The following is a 22,253-nucleotide window of genomic DNA, read 5'->3' on the forward strand; positions in this document are numbered from 1 at the left end:
CTATTAAAATATATTGTTAATTATCCCGTACGGTGAATGGCGTAAGTGTAAAAAAATAAGTTAAAAATTGCTGTTTTTTTGTCACATTTTATTCAAAAAAATTTATAAAAAGTAAAACCTAAGCAAAAGTGGTACTGATAAAAACAACAGATCCTGGCGCAAAAAATGAGCCCTCATATAGCCCCATATACGGAAAAATGAGAAAGTTATAGGTGGTCTAAATTAGGGCAATTTCAAACATACTAATTTTGTTAAAATGGTTTGAGATTTTTTTTAAGCGGTACAATTATAGAAAAGCGTATAACATGGGTATCATTTTAATTGTATTGACCCAAAGAATAAAGAAAACATGTCATTTTTACCGGAAAGTGTACAGCGTGAAAACAAAACCTTCCAAAATTTGCTAAATTGTGTTTTTCTTTTAAATTTTCCCACATAAATAATATTTGTTTGGTTGCGCCGTATATTTTATGGTAAAATAAGTGATGTAATTACAAAGTACCTCATATGGGTCTGTGGATGGAAAAATAAGAGAGTTATGATTTTTAGAAGGTGAGGAGGAATTTTTTAAATTCCCATTTTTTGCTTTTTTTAATGTTTTTTTTCCGCATACCAGGCTCTATGAGGGTTCATATGTTGCGCCATAATCTGTTTTTTGTATCGGTACCATTTTGGTATTTTTCTGACTTTTTAATCGCTTTCTAACTTTTTTCTGGGATATTATAAAAATTGCAATTCTGTGGTTTGGTATTTTTTTTTTTTTTACATTTACATAATTTTCCATATGGGAAACATAATGTTATATTTTAATAGTTTGTACAATTACGCACGTAGCGATACTAAATATGTTTACCTTTATTATGTTTATATGTTTTTATATAGAAAATGGGGTGATAACTTTTAACCTGGAAGGGGTTAATTTAAACTTTTTTTAAACTTTTTTATTTAATTTAATTTTTTTTTAGACTTTTAGGAGGAATCATTAGATTCCTCATACAGATCAATAGAGCTCTACGATCCATTGATAGAGCCTACTCCAGCCAGGCTCTATAAATGACAGAGCCACAGGACAGCAGGAAGCAGAGGTAAGCCCTCCGGCTACCTCTATAGTGGATCTCCCCGCTGCGATCACGCTGTGGGGGGCGATCCACCCCACTAGCCCACCAGGGAGCACTCGCATGTCTCTTTAGACGCCGCTGTCAGCTTTGACAGCGGCGATCTAAAGGGTTAATAACCAGCCGCGGCGATCTCTGCATGCTGGCTGTTAGTGGCAGCCCCCAGCTACTGAGAACAGCCGGGGGCTGCAGAGTATGGAGCAGGCATGAGTCCAGAGCCCGCTCCATACAGACTGTGAGCACCGCCGCAGTTGTCAGGTCCGGCCCTACTTGCCCGAAGCAGGGCCAAGGGCCCGAAAAAATTCACCTGCCCGGCGCCCAGAACTGCATGTCCCGGGCGTCGGGCGATAGGAATTCCACTTCTCTGCCCCTGCAGCGCATCTATATACAGATGCTGCCGCAGCATTATGGATGACAAGTATTCTTTCAGCAGCGCATCAGGCCGGCCAGATGCGCTGATGTCAGAATACTTTTCATACATAGCGCTGCGGAGGCGTATTATTATAGAAGTGCTGTGGGGGCCAGACATATAGCGTTATCTGTCCCCCACAGATGCTGCCGCAGCGCTATGAGATACAAGTATTCTTTCAGCAGCGCATTGGGCCGGCCGGTGCCATAAATCCCTCAGCCCCTGTACTACAACCCCCATCATGGAACAGAGTCTGTTCCATGATGGGGGTTGTAGTACAAACGCTAATGTAGCCTCCCCAGCCACCGGCAGACTCCCGCAGCCAGGGAATGACTACTCCCATCATGGAAACAAGTCTATAGTAGTAGTCCCTCAGCACTGCAGGAGTCTGCTGATGTCACCTCTTCTGAGCATGCTCAGAAGTAATAACGGATATAATAAACCATTGGGGGACACAGACAGTGGGTGTATCTTGCTGTCTCTAGGAGGTGTGACACTATGGTGATAAAAAAGTTGGCTCCTCCCAGCAGGATACACCCGCCTCCAGGCTCTGAGCTAGTCAGTTTAAGCTTAGTGTCTGAAGAAGGTGGACATGGTCTGGGTTGCTCCAGACCAGGTCTTCTAGTTTTTTTGTTTTCCTAGTTAGGGACGTGTTAGTTTTTTATTCCTTTTCTTTTCTGTTTTCAGGTGGGGACTCAGGGACTGTGGTTCCCCATTTCCCCATTGCGAGTGTGGGGGAACAGACATTGCGTATATGCGCTGTTAACTCCCCCCTCGCCAACGGTCAGCGCTTGGGTGGTACCTCACGGGTCCGGGTCCCCCTATTTCCCTTCCTTTCCCTCATTATGTCCGTACCCAGAGCTGTTCCTCCCTCTAAACAGAGACCTGGAACTTCAGTGACTTACTATCTCTGTAAGACCAAAATGTCTGGCTCTGCTGAGCCCATTTGTGCTGCCTGTTCCACTGCTCCCCCTGGTACCCCCTGATGCCCCTTCGGTCCCGGTGGATCCAGCCGCTCCCCCAGCCTGGGTTTCTTCCCTGACCCAGTATATGGCTGACTTGAACAAAATCTCCCGCTCGGTGGCTGAGGCCTCCCGGGAAGTGGTGTCCGCTTTGAAGGGGTTTTCCCTGCGCAGGACCTCTGGAAGGTCTCGCTCCTCGTCCCCACATTCTTCACGCTCTCACAAGCGTCCTAGGGGTGCCTCGTCTGACTCTTCCAATGAGTCTTCAAGATTCATTTTTGTACTCACCGTAAAATCTCTTTCTCGTAGCTCTCATTGGGGGACACCGCACCAACCCATTTCTTCTTCCTTCTTCAGGATTATTCCTTCCGGTTCTTGAGTTGTTTCTCCGGGATTCCTTTCTAGGGTCCTTCGGACATATTTCTTGTTGGCTTCTCCTACTGCTTTGTGACAAAACTGGTTTCCTCTCTTCCATTGGGCGGGTATATCCTGCCAGGGAGGAGCCGACTTTTTTTTCCTATTTTCCGCGCCTCCTAGTGGCAAGAGCGCATCCTAGTGGCAAGAGCATATACCCATCAGTTCGGTGCCCCCCCCCAATGAGAGCTACGAGAAAGAGATTTTACGGGGAGTACAAAAATCTTCTTTTTCTTTATCTTTTGCAGCACGGGCATAGGGATACAGCATACAGCAGTGGTCTCAAACCTGCGGATCTCCAGCTGTTGCAAAACTACAACTCCCAGCATGCCCGGACAGAGTTGGCTGTCCGGGCATGCTGGGAGTTGTAGTTTTGCAACATCTGGAGGTCCGCAGGTTGGAGACCACTGCCGTACAGTATAGAGTTCCAGCGCCGGTGGCCCACAACAAAGAGGAGGAGGGCAGTGCTTGCGGGTGACAGATGTGAGTAGTACCCCGCTGGGCTGATAATTAATTGGGGGTGGGGAGCAGAACAGCGCTGGCGGGTAACATGATTTGGGGGGAGCAGAACAGTGCTGGCGGGTCACATATGATTGGTTCCCCGATGTGGGGACAGCGCTGCGCTGGGCTGATAATTAATTCATTCCCAAGGGGTAGGGGCCAAACCGGTATTGCGGTATGGGAAAAATTCATATCGTGCAGCACAAAAAATTCGGTATGAACCGGTATACCACCCAGCCCCAATGTAGGGGATGATGGGAGGTGTAATTCTTGAATTCCAGTTGTCCCCGCTTGCTCTCACAGTTGTTGCAGCAGGGATCGGCAGGGACTCACTGGGACCATATGAATGGAAGAAAGTTTGGAAATATACAGTTGCTGCTCTAATTGGAGCAAATTAAGGTTAATTGAATAATGAGACCACAGCCAATTAATGTCAAATAGGTAATAGAACATCAAAGGAATGTAGGTCAAGTGGTTTGACCTTATTTGGTCTTTCCCTTATATTTCCTGTTCTTCATTCATCTGTCTGAAGTGTGAGCGGAAATAAATGTATAACCTTTTGTTCAGACCACTACATCTAACCCATCTCATTATTATTACAGGCAAGAGATTACAATTAAATGTAATACTTAGATCCACCACTCACAGATCACCTGTTCCCCCTTTCTGTACACTGGTCTCTGCACAGGGCAAAGAGCTGCAGACACTGGATAGCAGTCAGGGCATAATAGCAAACTGTACCCTTCCTAAAGCTGATGTTGGTTACCAAACATATAAAATCTCTTTTTAACCTTTAACCCCTTAAGGACGTAAATGTACGTCCTGGTGCGGTGGTACTTAAAGCACCAGGACGTACATTTACGCCCTGTGCATAACCGCGAGCATCGGAGCGATGCCCGTGTCATGCGCAGCTGATCCCGGCTGCTGATCGCAGCCAGGGACCCGCGGGCGTCCGCCATTAACCTCTCAGGTGCCGGGATCAGTACAGATCCCGGCATCTGCGGCAGTGCGCGATTTCAATGAATGAATGATCGGATCGCCCGCAGCGCTGCTGCGGGGATCCGATCATTCAGAACGCCGCACGGAGGTCCCCTCACCTTCCTCCTTCCGGTTCCCAGCGTCTCCTGCTCTGGTCTGAGATCGAGCAGACCAGAGCAGAAGATCGCCGATAACACTGATCTGTTCTATGTCCTATACATAGAACAGATCAGTATTAGCAGTCATGGTATTGCTATGAATAGTCCCCTATGGGGACTATTCAAGTTTAAAAAAAAAAGTTAAAGTAAAAAAAAAGTGAAAAATCTCTCCCCCAATAAAAAAGTAAACTTCCTATTTTTCCTATTTTACACCCAAAAAGCGTAAAAAATAAATTTTATAGACATATTTGGTATCGCCGCGTGCGTAAATGTCCGAACTATTAAAATAAAATGTTAATGATCCCGTACGGTGAACGGCGTGAACGAAAAAAAAAAAAGGTCCAAAATTGCTACTTTTTAAATACATTTTATTTAAAAAAAAAATTTGAAAAAATGTATTAAAAGTTTTTTTTATATGCAAATGTGGTATCAAAAAAAAAAGTACAGATCATGGCGCAAAAAATAAGCCCTCATACCGCCGCTTATACGGAAAAATAAAAAAGTTAGAGGTCATCAAAATAAAGGGATTATAAACGTACTAATTTGGTTAAAAAGTTTGTGATTTTTTTTTAAGCACAACAATAATATAAAAGTATGTAATAATCTGTATCATTTTAATCGTATTGACCCTCAGAATAAAGAACACATGTCATTTTTACCATAAATTGTACGGCGTGAAAACAAAACCTTCCAAATTTTGCAAAATTGCGTTTTTCTTTTTAATTTCCCCATAAAAATAGTGTTTTTTGGTTGCGCCATACATTTTATGATATGAGTTATGTCATTACAATTACAAAGGACAACTGGTCGCGCAAAAAACAAGCCCTCATACTAGTCTGTGGATGAAAATATAAAAGTTATGATTTTTAGAAGGCGAGGAGGAAAGGCCAAAATGGGCTGAGTCCTTAACCCCTTAACGACATATATTTACGTCCTGCGCCGGCTCACGCGATATGATCCCGCATCATATCGCTTCGGTCCCGGCGCTCATCAACGGCCGGGACCCGCGGCTAATACCACACATCGCCGATCGCGGCGATGTGCGGTATTAACCCTTTAGAAGCGGCAGTCAAAGCTGACCGCCGCTTCTAAAGTGAAAGTGACCTGGCTGCTCAGTCGGGCTGTTCGGGACCACCGCAGTGAAATCGCGGCATCCTGAACAGCTTGCAGGACACCGGGAGGGCCCTTACCTGCCTCCTCGGTGTCCGATCGGCGAATGACTGCTCCGTGCCTGAGATCCAGGCAGGAGCAGTCAAGCGCCGATAACGCTGATCACTGGCGTGTTAATACACGCCTGTGATCTGTGTAGAAGATCAGTGTGTGCAGTGTTATAGGTCCCTATGGGACCTATAACACTGCAAAGAAAAAGTGTTAAAGGTCATTTAACCCCTTCCCTAATAAAAGTTTGAACCACCCCCGTTTTCCCATAAAAAAAATAAAACAGTGTAAAAAAATAAATAAATAAACAAATGTGGTATCGCCGCGTGCGTAAATGTCCGAACTATAAAAATATATCATTAATTAAACCGCACAGTCAATGGCGTAAGCGCCAAAAAATTCCAAAGTCCAAAAGAGCGCATTTTTGGTCACTTTTTATACCATTAAAAAATGAATAAAAAGTGATCAAACAGTCCGATCAAAACAAAAATCGTACCGATAACAATTTTAAACGTATTAATTTTCCTGCATGTAGTTATGATTTTTTTCTAGAGGTAAGACAAAATCAAACCTATATAAGTAGGGTATCATTTTAACCGTATGGACCTACAGAATAATAAGGTGTAATTTTTACCGAAATATGCACTGCGTAGAAACGGAAGCCCCCAAAAGTTACAAAATGGCGTTTTTTCTTCGATTTTGTCGCACAATGATTTTTTTTTCCGTTTCGCCGTGCATTTTTAGGTAAAATGACTGTCACTGCAAAGTAGAATTGACGACGCAAAAATAAGCCATAATATGGATTTTTAGGTGGAAAATTGAAAGGGTTATGATTTTTAAAAGGTAAGGAGGAAAAAACGAAAGTGCAAAAACTAAAAAACCCTGAGTCCTTAAGGGGTTAAGCGGTTAAGCCTGGCACACCTCCTGGCTTGCCCTCCCCTTTAGGCTGCTTTCACACTATGAATTTCTCTGTTTAGGAACTTCCGTCAGAAGTTCCGTCACTACAGCTGCGAAACCTGGCTGTTACAGAACCCCTGACGGCCGTGACTAAATTGCATTGCAGCCTATGGGGGTTTGTAACTGCCCGTTTGCACCCGTATATGCCCGTAATGCATTACGGGCGTTATACAGTGACCGGACATCGTGGCGGAAAAGTTATTGCATTTCCGCCACGATGTCCCGTCACTGTATAACGCCCGTAATGAATTACGGGCATATACGGATGCAAACGGGCAGTTACAAAACCCCATAGGCTGCAATGCAATTTAGTCACGGCCGTCAGGGGTTTTGTAACGGCCGGGTTTCGCAGCTGTAGTGACGGAAGTTCCTAAACGGAGAAATTCATAGTGTGAAAGCAGCCTTAGCCTCTCATTGACTGTTATACAGAGTCCTGTACATCAGTAAGGGAGGGGATCGGAGGTGAAGGAGAGCAAGGATGCATGCCGAGCTTTGGCAAATGAGCTGAGAAATAAAAAGGAGACTTTATAATTTGGCCACCAACATCAGCAACAGGAAAAGTACAGTTTGCTTTTATACCAGCTATCCAGTGGTTTCTGCAGATCTTGGCAGCAAATACAGCTGATAGATTACATTTAACATTCATATTTTTGTTCTGATTTTTTGCATTGATTTTAACAGGCTATACGTGACACAAAACTGGATGTCCTAAGGAAGTTCTTTGTTTCCAAAGACTTTTCAGTGAAGACAGAGCATGGCTTCTATAGAAGAAATAGCCCACCAAATTATTGAACAGCAAATGGGAGAGGTATCATTTTCACAATTTTATTATGCTTTTAGACTGTTATCTATCTGTTGACAGTGTACATTAGAGGTATGCATATGGAGGATTACTTAATTTATACCTCTGAAGCATGCTGTTGCAAAACCAAACTTCACCCATGGGCTTCTATGTTATAAAAGAAAATAAAATTTACTGTGCAGTCCTCAATACCCTTGTGGTTTACGCTATTTTCCACAAATGAAAACAAGGTATACTCACATGTACAATCCAGTGGAGGCATGTGTGACATTATGCCCTGTAAGATTTCCTGGCCCATACAGCTAATGGACACTGCAAAACAATACAAATTCAGCCTAAGGGAAGAGTGATTGAGGTATTAAGTATAGTTGGAGGTTTGTACCCTAAAGTTAAATAAAGAGACTTGTAGTCATAGAGACATATGAAACATTTTGATCAGTTGTGGTCTAAGGGGGGAAATTTATCATTGTGTAAATAAAGTTATTTTTACCCCCCTTCTTTTTGCCTAGGCATACACTATGTGTACTTCCCCCACATTAATAAAAAGGATGCACATTCTTCAGCAAAGTAGCTTCGATGTAGGCAAGTGTCTAAGAGTGGTCCAGGCTGGTGAGAGAGTACAAAAAAATTCTAGTGTTTGTGCAAACATTTTGCAGCAATTTACAGAAAGTCTCAGTTGCATAATCACCGACCATTGCAAAAAGCTAACCATGCCACAATACATTCGTTATTTATTTATTAATTTTTTGAGTCTCAATGAGTTGTGCCAAAATTTGTAACAATTTAATGACCCCAAAACACATGGTAAATCCGTTGAAACAGTGTTTAGACCCTGACCGATCAGTAGTGTAAGCTGGGAGAAGTGTGATCATAGTACGTTCTCTCTTCTGTGTGTCATGTGACCGAGACGGTCTCATAATACAAGTCTACCTGACTTTCTCACTTACATATAAACCTGACTGGTTAAAAACTTTCCATAGCCGAATAATAATGATAATCTTATAACAGTTAAAGCTTACTCCCCACACTAGTAAAAATGCGAAATTATTTTATTCTCATAAAATAACCATATTTATATCACAAAATGTTATTTTGAAGTTGTTTTCAGGCTTTATTATTACCTACTTATGGCAAACTTTAATTAAACAAATCTCCAGCTTGCCAACCAAGCCCAAGCATCTGTATTGGCTCGGGCAGTGGTGTGCTGTACTGGCTTGTGGCTGCTACAGCCAATACCTGGCCACAGTTGTGATTTCAGCAGGCATGGCATATGACCATACAGCCAGTGAATCTTAAGCATGAGCTTTCTGCCATATTCATGTAATTGTATTTTTAATGTATGTAATGTACTCGAAAAGTTTTCAGACCCTTTCACTTACACGTCATTTTGTCTCCACCACTGTGTTTACACTTCTTGCTTGAGTTCTGTGTACTGCGATGGAGGAGGCATGATGAGTTGTATAGTCACATGCTTCTCCATAGGCAACAGTGTATGGAAACAGTATCTGTGAATCCCCTGTTCTAATCACTGTTATGCTATATTAAAAACATATATAAAAGGTGGTCAACCCCTTCAAATGAAAAAAAAATGTTTGAAACAAGCAGGACCCTTCCCAGATCTGCCCACCCCACAAAACTTTTTAGGGAAGAAGTACCCTGGTAATAGAGATTACTAGAGTTGAGCGAACTTACAGTAGATTGGCTGGTAGTTAATCTCGCAGCTCGGTTGTTGATTAATTTAGTCTACGTAAATTAGTTCAGCTTTCCAAGGGCTCCAGTTGCCTGGAAAAGTCGGGGATGTCAGTCTTAGGTCTCCTAGGTCTGTATCCACCCTTTCCAGGCAACTGGAGCCCTTGGAAAGCTGAACTAATTTACGCAGACTAATCTAATCAACAGCCGAGCTGTGCGAGGTTCGCTACCGGCCAATTTACTGTAAGTTGGCTCAACTCTAGAGATTACCAAGCCAATGATCAATGTGACTGAGCTTAAAAGATCCTGTGTGCAGAAGGGAGAAACCAGAAGGTCGACCATAACAGCAGGACTCCACTGCAGAATAATGCGGGAAAGCTTTAGTTTTTATTATTATTTTACCACAATGTAAAAACAAGGAAGGGTCAAAACTTCTAATTCATTGGAGATTTGCTGATAAAGTGGTTCTAATATCAATGCAAAATGTTGCTTTTAGTAGACATAGAGGAAATTTTAAAAAGAAACTATTTTGCTGCATTTCAGTTAGTGGTTGAGAATAATAAATGATATGATGGTGTGTTTAGATTTTCACTGGTATATTGCATAATGTGAAAGCAGTTTTTTTTTTGTCTTAATAACACAGTGTAACTAATCTTATGTATTGTTAGCTTTCCCGCACTCAGACAGAAGTAACACATACAGCATTGGTGGACGGAAATACCCAAAGGATACAGCTTATCCCGTCAGAGTCGAGTGTTTCCATACCGCATCGTATACAGGTTTGTTGAGAAGAATCTGTTTAGTTTGAACATTAAGATAACTATGTACTTGGTTTTACATAAACCCTTACACAATCTTTTATGATTTAAATAAACCTGTTAAGGCCATTTGATATACCACCTGGAGCAGTTATTACTTGGTCTACCTGATGCAAGTTTCCAATGTACTCTGTATTCTTCAGTATAGTTACCTTGTTTTAAACCACCAACATGTGTTATGTATCTGAGGAAGTGCCCTAGAACTGCTTGTTTCACGCCTCTCCTGTCCAGTTATCTAATACAATTTGAGATTTTAGTCACTGAAAGCAGTGCCCCAGACTTGCATCCCTAGCTCAGGTGCATTTTAACCTGAAAGCCAGGGATGGTGTGTGTGTGTGTGTGTGTGTGTGTGTACAATATATGGAAGACATCATAGCAGCTTGTCTTCACCCATGAGTTCGGGGATAATTGAAAACTAGAGATGGAGCCTGTAAAGGGAGGGGGAGAATTTAGATTGCACAGTATCTTAGTCCTAAGTGATCATGTGTAAGAAGCTGGTGACCTGCGCGGCAGTGTTATTCACCCCCTGACCAGCCACTCATTCACTGCATTAGAGTCACTGATGAATGAGTTGTTTGTGACAGCCGAGGAGTGAGACTCTGTCACAGTCTGGACAAAATGTCGAAGGTTTGTTCAAATGACAGTGTTGCCAAAACAATGTGTCTTCCCCCCCCCCCCCCCCATGACAATAGAACAGTGCTTCCTGGTATGCAGCTATTGGCTTTACCTCTGAAAAGGTTTTGTGCTGCCCACCCTCAGCATGGATTTTGCACATGAATAATAATAACACTGTCACTATTCTCTTTCAACTACTGCCCCCTACTTTGTGGCTTAATTATAGGAGGTAACAGCTAAAATGGAGGAATTAAACTGTTGTTTAATATAGATGTATTACTGTATTTTTGTTTTCCCATAGCAGTAGGTGTGGATGTCAATTCCTCTAACTTCTCTAGTGAGCACCATAATTATTTAGAACCTCTTGTTCTCTTTTCTTTGCATGGCTTGATTTTCAGATGTTTTGATGTTGTGGGCAGTAAAATCGGGCAGAATGATATTTCACATTTTTACAGAGCTAAAGACTGGTGTAAACCTTTTTTAATAAGCCAGAGTTAATATTTCTCTTTGTTGTACATGTTTAGTTTGTCACAGATCAGCAGACAGGTCAGAAAATCCAAATTGTTACAGCAGTTGATCAAAGTGGGACAAGCAAAAGGTTCATCTTGGCTAATAATGATGCCTCATCTCCAAGTAAAGTGATCCTTGCAAGGCAAGACAACAGCCAAGGCAAGGTTTACTTAACAACTCCTGACGCTGCTGGTGTCAACCAGCTATTCATCTCAAGTCCTGATGTTTCTACACAGCACATACAGGTAAAAAGCCTACTTTACTGTACCCCTCTGAAAACCACTATTAAATCACTTTCTTCTCCATTTTCTTCTCCACCGTTTCTAATTTTTTAGACACATTAAAAAAACATTAAAAATAACATTTGCATTGCAACTTTCATTGTGAGAATGATAATTTAGATATATTAGACAGCTGACATTTTTGTTTTAAAGGAGAATTGCGTGGAAAACTTTTACCTTCCCCTGTACCCGGGCTACAAAAAAAAAATACTTTAGCTCACCTTCCTACGTTCCTCCGTTGCGCTGGTATCGGCGTCCCGTTCCTCCAGCCCTGCTCGGGTCCCTGCTTCTTATCCTCGGAATGTCACACTTCGGTCAGCTTATTGCGGCAGCAGTGATGTCCCACCTCAGGGGGCTCAGGCTGGCTCCTTACATGACAGTGTGCTCAGCCTATCACCGGCCGAGGCAGAACATCGCTGTGGCCAGCAATACACTGTCCGCAGTGTGACATTCCAAGCCTAAAAATCAGGGACCTGAGCAGCGCCAGAGGAACGGGACTTAGATATCGGTGCAGCGGGGGAACATAGGAAGGTGAGCTTTTTTTTTTTTTTTTTCTGCAGCCCGGCACAGGGGAAGGTAAGTTTTCCAACGCATTTCTCCTTTTAATGATAAAAAAAAGTTTAACCACATTCTTGGTGTAATGGAACGCCTTGTGTTTTATGTATTTGTTACTATAGATATTGTCAGATGCCCAGTGCATAGACCAGAATTTAAACAAACCAATAGTGGATCTGTGTGTGGTCTGTGGGGATAAAGCATCAGGTATGTATGATCACCCTAAATTTATATCTAGTAATAAACTCAACCCTTCCATGACCAAACTCTTCGATGTCCACAATCCTCTTGGAATGACATATCCTAATGGTGTTAATTGTCAATACTATGTCCAGTTATTTTTGTGTTTTGTGGGGCACAGATGGGGCTTTAACTCCTTAATGCCGCCTGTTTGTACCTTAATGACCAAGCCCAATTTTTCTAAACTGGCATGTGTCTCTTTATGTGGTAATACCTCTGACATGATTTTGAGATTGCTATTTTGTGACCTATTGTACTTTATATTAGTGGTAAATCTTTGTTGATTCATGCAGCATTTTTTGTGAAAAACTCCAAAATATTGTAAAATAATTTGGAAAATTTCATTTTTTTTTATTTTATTTTTTTATGGCATTCACAGTTCGGTACAATCATGGCGATACCCAATTTATATAGATTTTTTTTAATGTTCTTTTTCCTTTTATCCACAAAATTAATATATATTTTTTATTTTTACGTCCAACCACATTTTTTTTATAAAAACTTTTTATTTTTTGTTATACAGTTTTCACCGTGCAAAATAAATACCGTACCATTATCATTTTATTGTACAAGTCATTATGGACGTGGCAATACCTATTATGTATAGGTTTGGGTGTTTTTTTTTGTTGTTGATTTTTTTGGGTGATAATATATGGTTTTATTGGGAAAGGGGCATTTTAAATTTTTTTTTTTTTTTTTTTTTTTTTACACTTTATTAATTTATTTAAAAACCTTTTATTTTTAAACTTTTTACAGGTTCTCCTATGCTGTAGTACATCAGTACTGCTGCACAGTAGAACTGTCAGCATACACTGACATGCAGCCAGACCCCAGAGGCTGCCGTACTAGACAGACAGGAGGTAATCAGATGGCCTCCAGCTGCCATGGCAACCAACAGGATCCTGCGATCGCATTGCGGGATCGCTAATGGTGAACAGGGGGAGCCCCCTCCCCCTGTCAACTCCATAGATTCCGGACTGATCATGGCATCTATGGGGTTAATGCTGCTGAGACCAGCACGATCCCAGTCTCGGCAGCTGCGGCAGTGCATTGCGCGGCGCAGGACATTGCCAGGAAGTATACATATGTCCAGTTGCGCTATGATGTTAGCAACTGGGACGTATGCATGCTTCCTAGAGTTTGAAGGGGTTAACAGGGTACAAAGAAAAAAAAAAAAAAGCTGAGTATGCAGGTAACTTGAATATAGAGGAATACAAAATACTTGATGTCCTCAAAAAAAAATGGTTTATCCGTACAAAAAAATAAATATAACCACAATAAGAAATTATAAAGAGATTATATAAACTTTATTGAATAAATCATAAAGATGTAATAAAAACCATGAAGGGGGAGGAAAAGGAGCAAAAGATGCAACAGGTACTGGGTTAAAGGAAGCGAATAATAATGTTACTGAGCTTATGTCCATTCATGCAAACAATATGTAAACAGTGTCACATATAGATAAATATCCCACAATACGTGCACTGGAAACTACAGACAGTTACTACAAGATAATGTGCAATTGCAGTATGCATAATAATAATGGCCCTCATTTACTATTGCAAACCTGACATATTTTGTCGGGTTGTGCGCCAGATTCTGCCGCATTGCGCCAGAAATTCTGTCTGCTCCAGATTTTGTGCCACAATTGGAAAAAACCCCGACTAAGTCTCCATTTTGCTAAGAAAACCTGAAAAAGGGGCGTGGCCGCCGTGAAAAGGGGAGTGTTCCCGACATTTTCACAAAAACCCAACATATTTAGTAAGATTTCCACATAAAATGTGGTGGATTTCAGCTGAGGAAAACCAGACAGATCAGAGCAGGTGTAATAAAAGCAAAGTGTAGGGAAACCTTAGTAAATTCTGTGGAAAATAAATTGTAGGGAATTAAATCCCACAAAGAGACCTACACAACATTCTTAGTAAATAAGGGCCAATAACTTTATATGTACAGTATCTCACGTATGTGAGTACACCCCTCACATTTTTGTAAATATTTTATCTTTTCATGTGACAACGCTGAAGAAATTACACTCTGCTTCTATGTAAAGTAGTGAGTGCACAGTGTGTATAACAGTGTTTAATGTTGTGTCCCCTCATGAACTCACATCCATTATTTGGCTAAACCTAAGTGCAATTGGGCCCAATTAGTCATTTTTCATCCCCAGTGTCATGTGACTCATTAGTGTTACAGTGGGGAGCAGGTGCCTTAAATTTGATGTTATCACCCTGACATTTTGGTCATTGGTAGTTCCACATGGCACCTCATGGCAAAGAACTCTGAGGATCTGAAAAAAAAGAATGGTTGCTCTACATAAAGATGGTTTAGGCTTGAATTGAGTGCATATGGGGCCACAGGGCAGCATTCCGACATAACAGCCCCAAACACACCTTCAGGACAACCACTGCCTTGCTAAAGAAGCTGAGGGTAAAGGAGAGAGACTGGCCAAATATGTCTCCAGACCTAAATGCTATTGAGCATCTGTGGGACATCCTCAATCTCAAGGTGAGGGAGCGCAAGGCCTCTAACATCCACCAGCTCCGTGATGTTGTCATGTAGAAGTTAGAGGACTCCAGGGGCAATCTGTGAAACTCTAGTAAACTTCATGCCCAAGAGGCTTAAAGGAAATCTGTCATCAGTATCACCCGCACTAACATGTAATACAGGCTTGTAGTGCGGGTGATACTGATCAAAATGATACTAACGGCATCCCAGATCATCACGCCATTCCGCCGTAAGTCCTCTTTTTTTCTTATATGCAAATTAGGTCCTTGGGGCATGGGTGGAGCTACGACTCGAGCTCCGGGCACTCTGACGTCATGTTTGCTGGGTGGGCGCTCCGCCTGGCTCATCCCTGTTCATGATCCCCCTCCCTGCTTGTGCGGCCGTGTCACTGTATGCTTGCACCTTACAGTAACATGGCTGCAAGAACAGGGAGGGGGATTATGAATATGGATGAGCCGGGCGGAATGACTGTTCAGGATGCCGTAAGTATCATTTTGATCAGCATCACCCACACTTCAAGCCTGTATGACAGGTTAGTTCGGGTGATACTGATGACAGATTTCCTTTAAGAATCACAGGTTTTTTCCTCCTCACCTTCTAAAAATCATAACGCTTTAAATTTTCCACCCTCAGACCTATATGAGGGCTTATTTTATTTTATTAATTTTTTTACGCCACCAATTTCTCTTTGTATACTAGAAAGATAAACAATGGGCACCGCCAATGAATATACCTGGGTGCAAAAAAGGACCACTAATAATAGTCAAATGTCTAGAAAAAAGAGAAAAAAAGCTAGTGGCCATGAATTATTGCACACCATCAAACATAATCATATACAATAAATGTTTATTATACACAAATTATCACAAAGACCAAAGAAAACACATATGCAATTAAAACCATTTAAAACAGAAATTACACATGGGTTGGGGAATGTAATTCCACCCCCCACCCCCCTCGGCCCTGCTCCAATAATAATGTGGTGTGGAGATATACTAAAATATACAAAAATGACCACAATCCTGCCTGTATGCGCAAGGCTGCTGCTATGACACAAGCCGTAGCCTATAGCAACAAGAAAAAAGAGAGAAAAGATGTAAAGTGCAAGTGCAAGCTTATAAAGAAAATGTAGTGCCGCTATACTAGATATGCCCAAACAGACAATAAAGTGTACTAGTGCAATGGGGGGGAAAACAACCCGCTCCACGCGTTCCGCCGCTCACTACAGCAGCTTCATCAGGATTTCTCTTTGTAATGACATCAATTATTTCCCCACAAAATCTGTGGCGAAACCAGAAAAGAAATACTTGAGGGGCAAAATTGAAAAAAAAAAAAAAACCATACCATTTTGTAACTTTTGGGGGCTTCTGATTCCAGGCAATGCACGTTTCTGTAAAGATAACACCTTATCTTTATTCTGTAGGTCCATACGGTTAAAATGATACCCTACTTATATAGGTTTGCTTTTGTTTTACTTCTGTTAAAATTTTTTTAACTTTTTGCACAAAAATCTGTACGTTTAAAAATGTCCTATTCTGACCTGTATAACTTTTTTTTATTTGTCCGCATAGGGGGATGTGTGAAGGCTAATTTTTCTGTGTCGTGGTCTGTAGTTTTTATCGGTACCATTTTTGTTTTGATACAGCTTTTTGATTGCTTTTTCTACAAGAATTAGTTAAGGGCCGCCCGGTATGGCGCAAGCTCTAATCAGGAACCCGCGCCATACACTGTTTGTCGTCTTAGGACGAGCCAGCTCGTCCTTAGATGGCAACCGGTTAAGGCAGTGCTGGAAAATAATGGCGGCCACACAAAATATTGACACGTTGGGCTTTGGATTTAGACATCAGGGGTGTGGAAATTTATAAAAAAAAACTACTTGTCCACGGGACTAAAATGGAGCAAAATCTACTTGTCCCTCATGACGATCCACTTGTCCGGGCCAATTTTCGTTTTTACGCTCTCGTTTTTTCCTCCTCACCCTATAATAGCCATAACTACCTACAATAATGATACCTTTTAATTGTTCCATAACATAATTTTTGGACCAAAAATATATACGGTGTATATATATTAGGTGAGGTGAAATTTAAATAGTAAAAGATAATTTAGCAGATTTGGTGGCTTTTCTTTTCTACGCCATTTACCTTGAGGTCAAAGTCAGATAACTTGTTAGTTCCATACTTTAGACCAGCCTGATTACAGCAATACCAGATTTGTATAAATTACGTCATGTTGTACTAATTTTTAAAAAATTCTGAACTTGCCATTTTTTGACCCCTGTAAAAAAAAAATTCTGCATACCAGGCTGTATGAGGGCTAATTTTTGCGCCATAATCTGTTTTTGTATTGGTACCATTTTGGTATTGATCTGACTTTTTAATCTCTTTTAAACTTTTTTTCCTGGGGATATTATAAAAATTGCAATTCTGTGGTTTGGTATTTTTTTTACATTTACTGTACGGGATACATAATGTTATATTTTAATAGGTTGTACAATTATGCACGCAGCTATACCAAATATGTTTATTTTTATTTTGTTGATATGTTTTTATATAGGAAAAGGGGGTGATTTGAACTTTTAACATTAAAGGGGTTAATGTGTGTCTTTTAAACTTTTATTAAAACTTTTTTTTTTTTTTACACTTTATTAGACTTTTAGGAGGAATCATTAGATTCCTCATACAGATGAATAGAGTTCTATTGACCTCTATTAATCTGTGTGCTCTGCGATCCATTGATAGAGCCTGGTCCAGCCAGGATCTATCAATGACAGAGCCAGACAGCAGGAAGCAGAGGTAAGTCCTCCGGCTACCTCTATAGTGGATCGCCCCCCTGCGATCACGCTGCAGGGGGCTATCCACCCCACTAGCCCACCAGGGAGCATTCACATGTCCCTTTAGATCGCCGCATGCTGGCTATTAGCGGCCGCCCCCCGCTACTGAAAACAGCCGGGGACTGCAGAGTATGGAGCGGGCAGAAGTCGGGAGCCCGCTCCATACAGACTACAGAGCGCCGCATGCTGCCTATTAGCGGCGGTGTGAAACTTGCGCCCCGTGCAGACATGCGACCGCTCCTCCCCTCAGCTCTCCGAACGTTTCTGAAGCTAGAGCTGGGGGGATCGAAGGCAGAGGACACTGGTCTGCACGGGGAGCAAGAAGCCATGCCCCCTCATCTCCCCCGCAGGTCTGCATTGCAGAAAGAAGGCAGAGCAGGGGGAGTGAGGACGTACACAGCTTCTCATCTCCCCTTCCCCTGCACTGCCTTCAGAGGACTCAACTTTCTACAGCCGGTGTGAGGTAAAATTCCCGGAGCGAGAGAGCTGAGGGGAGGAGCGGTTTGGTTTTTGCATAGGTTCGGAAATCTCTCCTCACACCGGGGGCTGCAGAGTACGGGAGCCCGCTCCATACAGACCGGTGAGCGCCGCAGCGCTTGTTAGGTCCGGCCCTGGCTGAGGGCCGGAAAAATGCACCTGCCCGGAACTGCATGTCCCGGGCGTCGGGCGATAAGAATTCCACATCCCTGGACATTAATGACTGTGTATTGAGTTATTTTAAGGGGACACAAAATTAACCCCTTAAGGACTCAGCCCATTTGGGCCTTAAGGACTCAGACAATTTTATTTTTACGTTTTCGTTATTTTCCTCCTCGCCTTCAAAAAATCATAACTTTCATATTTCCATCCACAGACTAGTATGAGGGCTTGTTTTTTGCACGACCAGTTGTCGTAATGCCATCACTAGAGATGAGCGAACTTACAGTAAATTTGATTCGTCAAGAACTTCTTGGCTCGGCAGTTGATGACTTTTCCTGCATAAATTAGTTCAGCTTTCGGGTGCTCTGGTGGGCTGGAAAAGGTGGATACAGTCCTAGGAGACTCTTTCCTAGGAATGTATCCACCTTTTCCAGCCCACCGGAGCACCTGAAGGCTGAACTAATTTACGCAGGATAAGCATCAACTGCCGAGCCGAGAAGTTCGTGACGAATCGAATTTACTGTAAATTCGCTCATCTCTAGCCATCACTCAATTTACCATAAAATATATGGCACAACCAATAAAATACTATTTGTGTGGGGAAATTAAAAAGAAAACCGCAATTTAGCAAATTTTGGAAGGTTTCGTTTTCACGCTGTACAATTTACAGTAAAAATGATGTGTTCTTTATTCTTTGGATCAATACGATTTAAATGATACCCATGATAACATACTTTTCTATTACTGTTCCGCTTAAAAAAACCCGCAAACTGTTTAACCAAATTAGTACGTTTAAAATCCCCCTATTTTTAAGACCTATAACTTTTTCATTTTTCCGTATAATAGGCGGTATGAGGGCTCATTTTTTGCGCCATGATCTGTACTTTTTATTGATATTATATATACCATATTTGCTTATATAAAACTTTTAATGCATTTTTTTTAATAAAATGTTATAAAAAAGCAACTATTTTGGCCTTTTTTTTTTTTTTTACGTTCACGCCATTCACTGTATGGTATCATTAACATTTTATTTTAATAGTTGGGATATTTACGCACGCGGCGATACCAAATATGTATATAAACAAAAAACCCACATGCCTACTATTTTGGAAACTACACCCCTCAAGGCACGTAACAAGGAGTACAGTGAGCCTTAACACCCCACAGGTGTTTGATGACTGCTAAAGTCGGATGTGTAAATGCAAAACATTTTTTTACTAAAATGCTGGTTTTTCCCCAAATTTTACATTTTTACAAGGGGTAAAAGGATAAAATGTCCCCAAAAATTTGTAACCCCACTTCTTCTGTGTATGGAAATACCCCATGTGTGGACGTCAAGTGCTCTGCTGGCGCACTACAATGCTCAGAAGAAGAGGAGCGCCATTGAGCTTTTGGCGAGAGAATTTGTTTGGAATGGCCCCCCGTAGTGCCAGAACAGTGGACCCCCCCCCCCCCCCCATGTGATGCCAACTACACCCCTCACAGAATTTATAAAAGGAGTGCAGTGAGCATTTACACCCCTCTGGTGTTTGAAAGATCTTTGGTACAGTGGGCTGTGCAGATGAAAAATTTTATTTTTCATTTTCTCGAACCACTGTACCAAAAATCTGTCAGACACCTGTTGGGTGTAAATGCTCACTGCACCCCTTATTACATTACGTGAGGGGTGTAGTTTCCAAAAGTGTTGTTAAAGGTCATTTAACCCCTTTCCCTAATAAAAGTTTGAATCACCCCCCTTTTCCCATAAAAAAAATAAAACAGTGTAAATAAAAAATAAACATATGTGGTATCGCCGCGTGCGTAAATGTCCGAACCATAAAAATATATTATTCATTAAACCGCACGGTCAATGGCGTACGCGCAAAAAAATTCCAAAGTCCAAAATAGCGTATTTTTGGTCACTTTTTATACCATTAAAAAATGAATAAAGAGTGATCAAAAAGTCTGATCAAAACAAAAATCGTACCGATAAAAACTTCAGATCACGGCGCAAAAAATTTGTCCTCAGACCACCCTGTATGTGGAAAAATAAAAAAGTTATTTTTAAACGTATACATTTTCCTGCATGTAGTTATGATTTTTTTCCAGAAGTACGACAAAATCAAACCTATATAAGTAGGGTATCATTTTAACCGTATGGACTTACAGAATAAAGATAAGGTGTCATTTTTACCGAAATATGCACTGCGTAGATACAGAAGCCCCCAAAAGTTACAAAATGACGTTTTTTTCTTCGATTTTGTCACACAATGATTTTTTTTTCCGCTTTGCCGTGAATTTTTGGGTAAAATGACTGTCACTGCAAAGTACAATTGGTGGCGCAAAAAATAAGCCATAATATGAATTTTTAGGTGGAAAACTGAAAGGGTTATGATTTTTAAAAGGTAAGGAGGAACCCTGAGTCCTTACGGGGTTAAGTACCAGGGAGTGAAGGTGTACCTGTACGCCCGTTGTCCCTAAGTGGTTAAAGCAAGTAAGAGATGGAAGTAAAAGATGGCAGTAATACTAGTAGCACCCCAACCGACACTTCGGTTTCCCTTCATTAGCAAACCCTCCCACCCCCTGATAAAAGGAAACCAAAACACGCTTTGGTGTGTGTTCTGGTGTCACAGGGTCCAGATAATATACAAATACTGTCATTCATCTCTTGTGTATTACCTCCACCTCTCCTTGCACTCACTTGTTGAAACAAATGCATTAGTCTATGTGTGTGTGTGTGTATATATATATATATATATATATATATATATATACACACACATACATGGATATATAGATGTAGTACAAAAAAATCAGTGCCTATTCTTTCTAAATGTTGTTTTCTTTTTGTAGCGACAAATAAGAACAGTAGAGTGAAAAATGGAAATCTTGTTCATTTTATCACACAGATTTATGTTACTAAAGATTCCCACACTGTCCTGTGTATTATACCAAATACTTAGCACTTCTTACCTCCGGCATGGTTGCTATAATGCCCAAAAGCAGTAGTCAGATTTTTTTTTCTAGCCTACCTACTGCCTTTAGGTTGTATATGAGAATGAAAATGAACACGGGAATGAATTTCCAGAAATTTTAATTGTTTAAGTAAGAGCAGATAGTGGCTATGGAGGCAAAAACAAGTAACCATAATTAATATTAAAGTCTATGCAGTACTTACTAATGTGGGTATGATGGGTCATGCTTTTTTTTTTCTTAACTCTTCCAGGGCGTCATTATGGGGCTGTAACATGTGAAGGCTGCAAAGGTTTCTTTAAAAGAAGTATTAGGAAAAATTTGGTTTATACATGCAGAGGATCAAAAGATTGTGTAATTAACAAACACTACCGTAATAGATGTCAGTACTGCCGGCTACAGAGATGTATTGCACTTGGAATGAAGCAAGATTGTAAGTGTATGTTTGTTCCAATTCACCTTGCTTTTCAGATCTATAAGAGACTGCTCATCTAATGTATTATGCATGCATGTGGCTAGTTCTGTTTTTTTTTTTCACTGGCACACATTGTAGTTTTGTTAGGACTAACATTTATACGGTTAACCAAACCCACCCACATTATCTGTAATGTGTTTGTTCTCTGTGTTTTTTCTCTGTGTTTTTTCTCAGTTTTTTTCCTACAATTGAAAATTTCCCCTAGTGTGTGATAAGAAATTAGACTATGTGCCCCCTTGGGAACAGGGACTGATGTGTACGATGACAAGCATGTAGCATAAATAAATAAGGGAACATTTACATATCTTCCTTCAGTATAGTTTTAATATAAACCGAGTGCTGCCATAATCGGTGATATCTTTTGGAAGCAGGACTCATCAACCCAGGAGATCTTAACTTTATTGAAGTTATGATTTCATTTTATACAATAATGCTTTAGTGCATTTTTTTCCTTATATAATGTCATATCAATCACTTTTGCAGCAGTGCAGTGTGAAAGAAAACCTATAGAAGTTGCTCGAGAAAAATCTTCAAATTGCGCAGCATCCACAGAAAAAATCTACATTAGGAAAGATTTGCGAAGTCCACTTGCTGCAACAACAACATTTGTAACTGATAACAAACCCGTAAGGTGAGCTTTTGAACTTTGTTCTTTGTCAGAATTTATTTATTAGATGACTTGTA

The 22,253-nt window shown here is 41.0% G+C and overlaps 1 protein-coding gene across 2 annotated transcripts in view; it reads left to right on the forward strand.

The window, feature by feature from the left end:
* The window catches only part of NR2C1 (nuclear receptor subfamily 2 group C member 1), a 60,402-nt gene that overhangs the window by 5,991 nt on the left and 32,158 nt on the right, over positions 1-22,253 (forward strand). For both annotated transcript variants that reach the window (XM_056574321.1, XM_056574320.1), the window contains exons 2-7: positions 7,334-7,460; positions 9,812-9,922; positions 11,101-11,331; positions 12,045-12,129; positions 21,348-21,527; positions 22,053-22,200. In XM_056574321.1, coding sequence (XP_056430296.1) covers positions 7,407-7,460; positions 9,812-9,922; positions 11,101-11,331; positions 12,045-12,129; positions 21,348-21,527; positions 22,053-22,200 — 809 coding nt within the window. In that variant the 5' untranslated portion in view covers positions 7,334-7,406. The remainder of the gene's footprint in view (positions 1-7,333; positions 7,461-9,811; positions 9,923-11,100; positions 11,332-12,044; positions 12,130-21,347; positions 21,528-22,052; positions 22,201-22,253) is intronic.

Source organism: Hyla sarda, chromosome 4, assembly GCF_029499605.1.
Source record: "Hyla sarda isolate aHylSar1 chromosome 4, aHylSar1.hap1, whole genome shotgun sequence".
Taxonomy (NCBI): Eukaryota; Metazoa; Chordata; class Amphibia; order Anura; family Hylidae; genus Hyla; species Hyla sarda.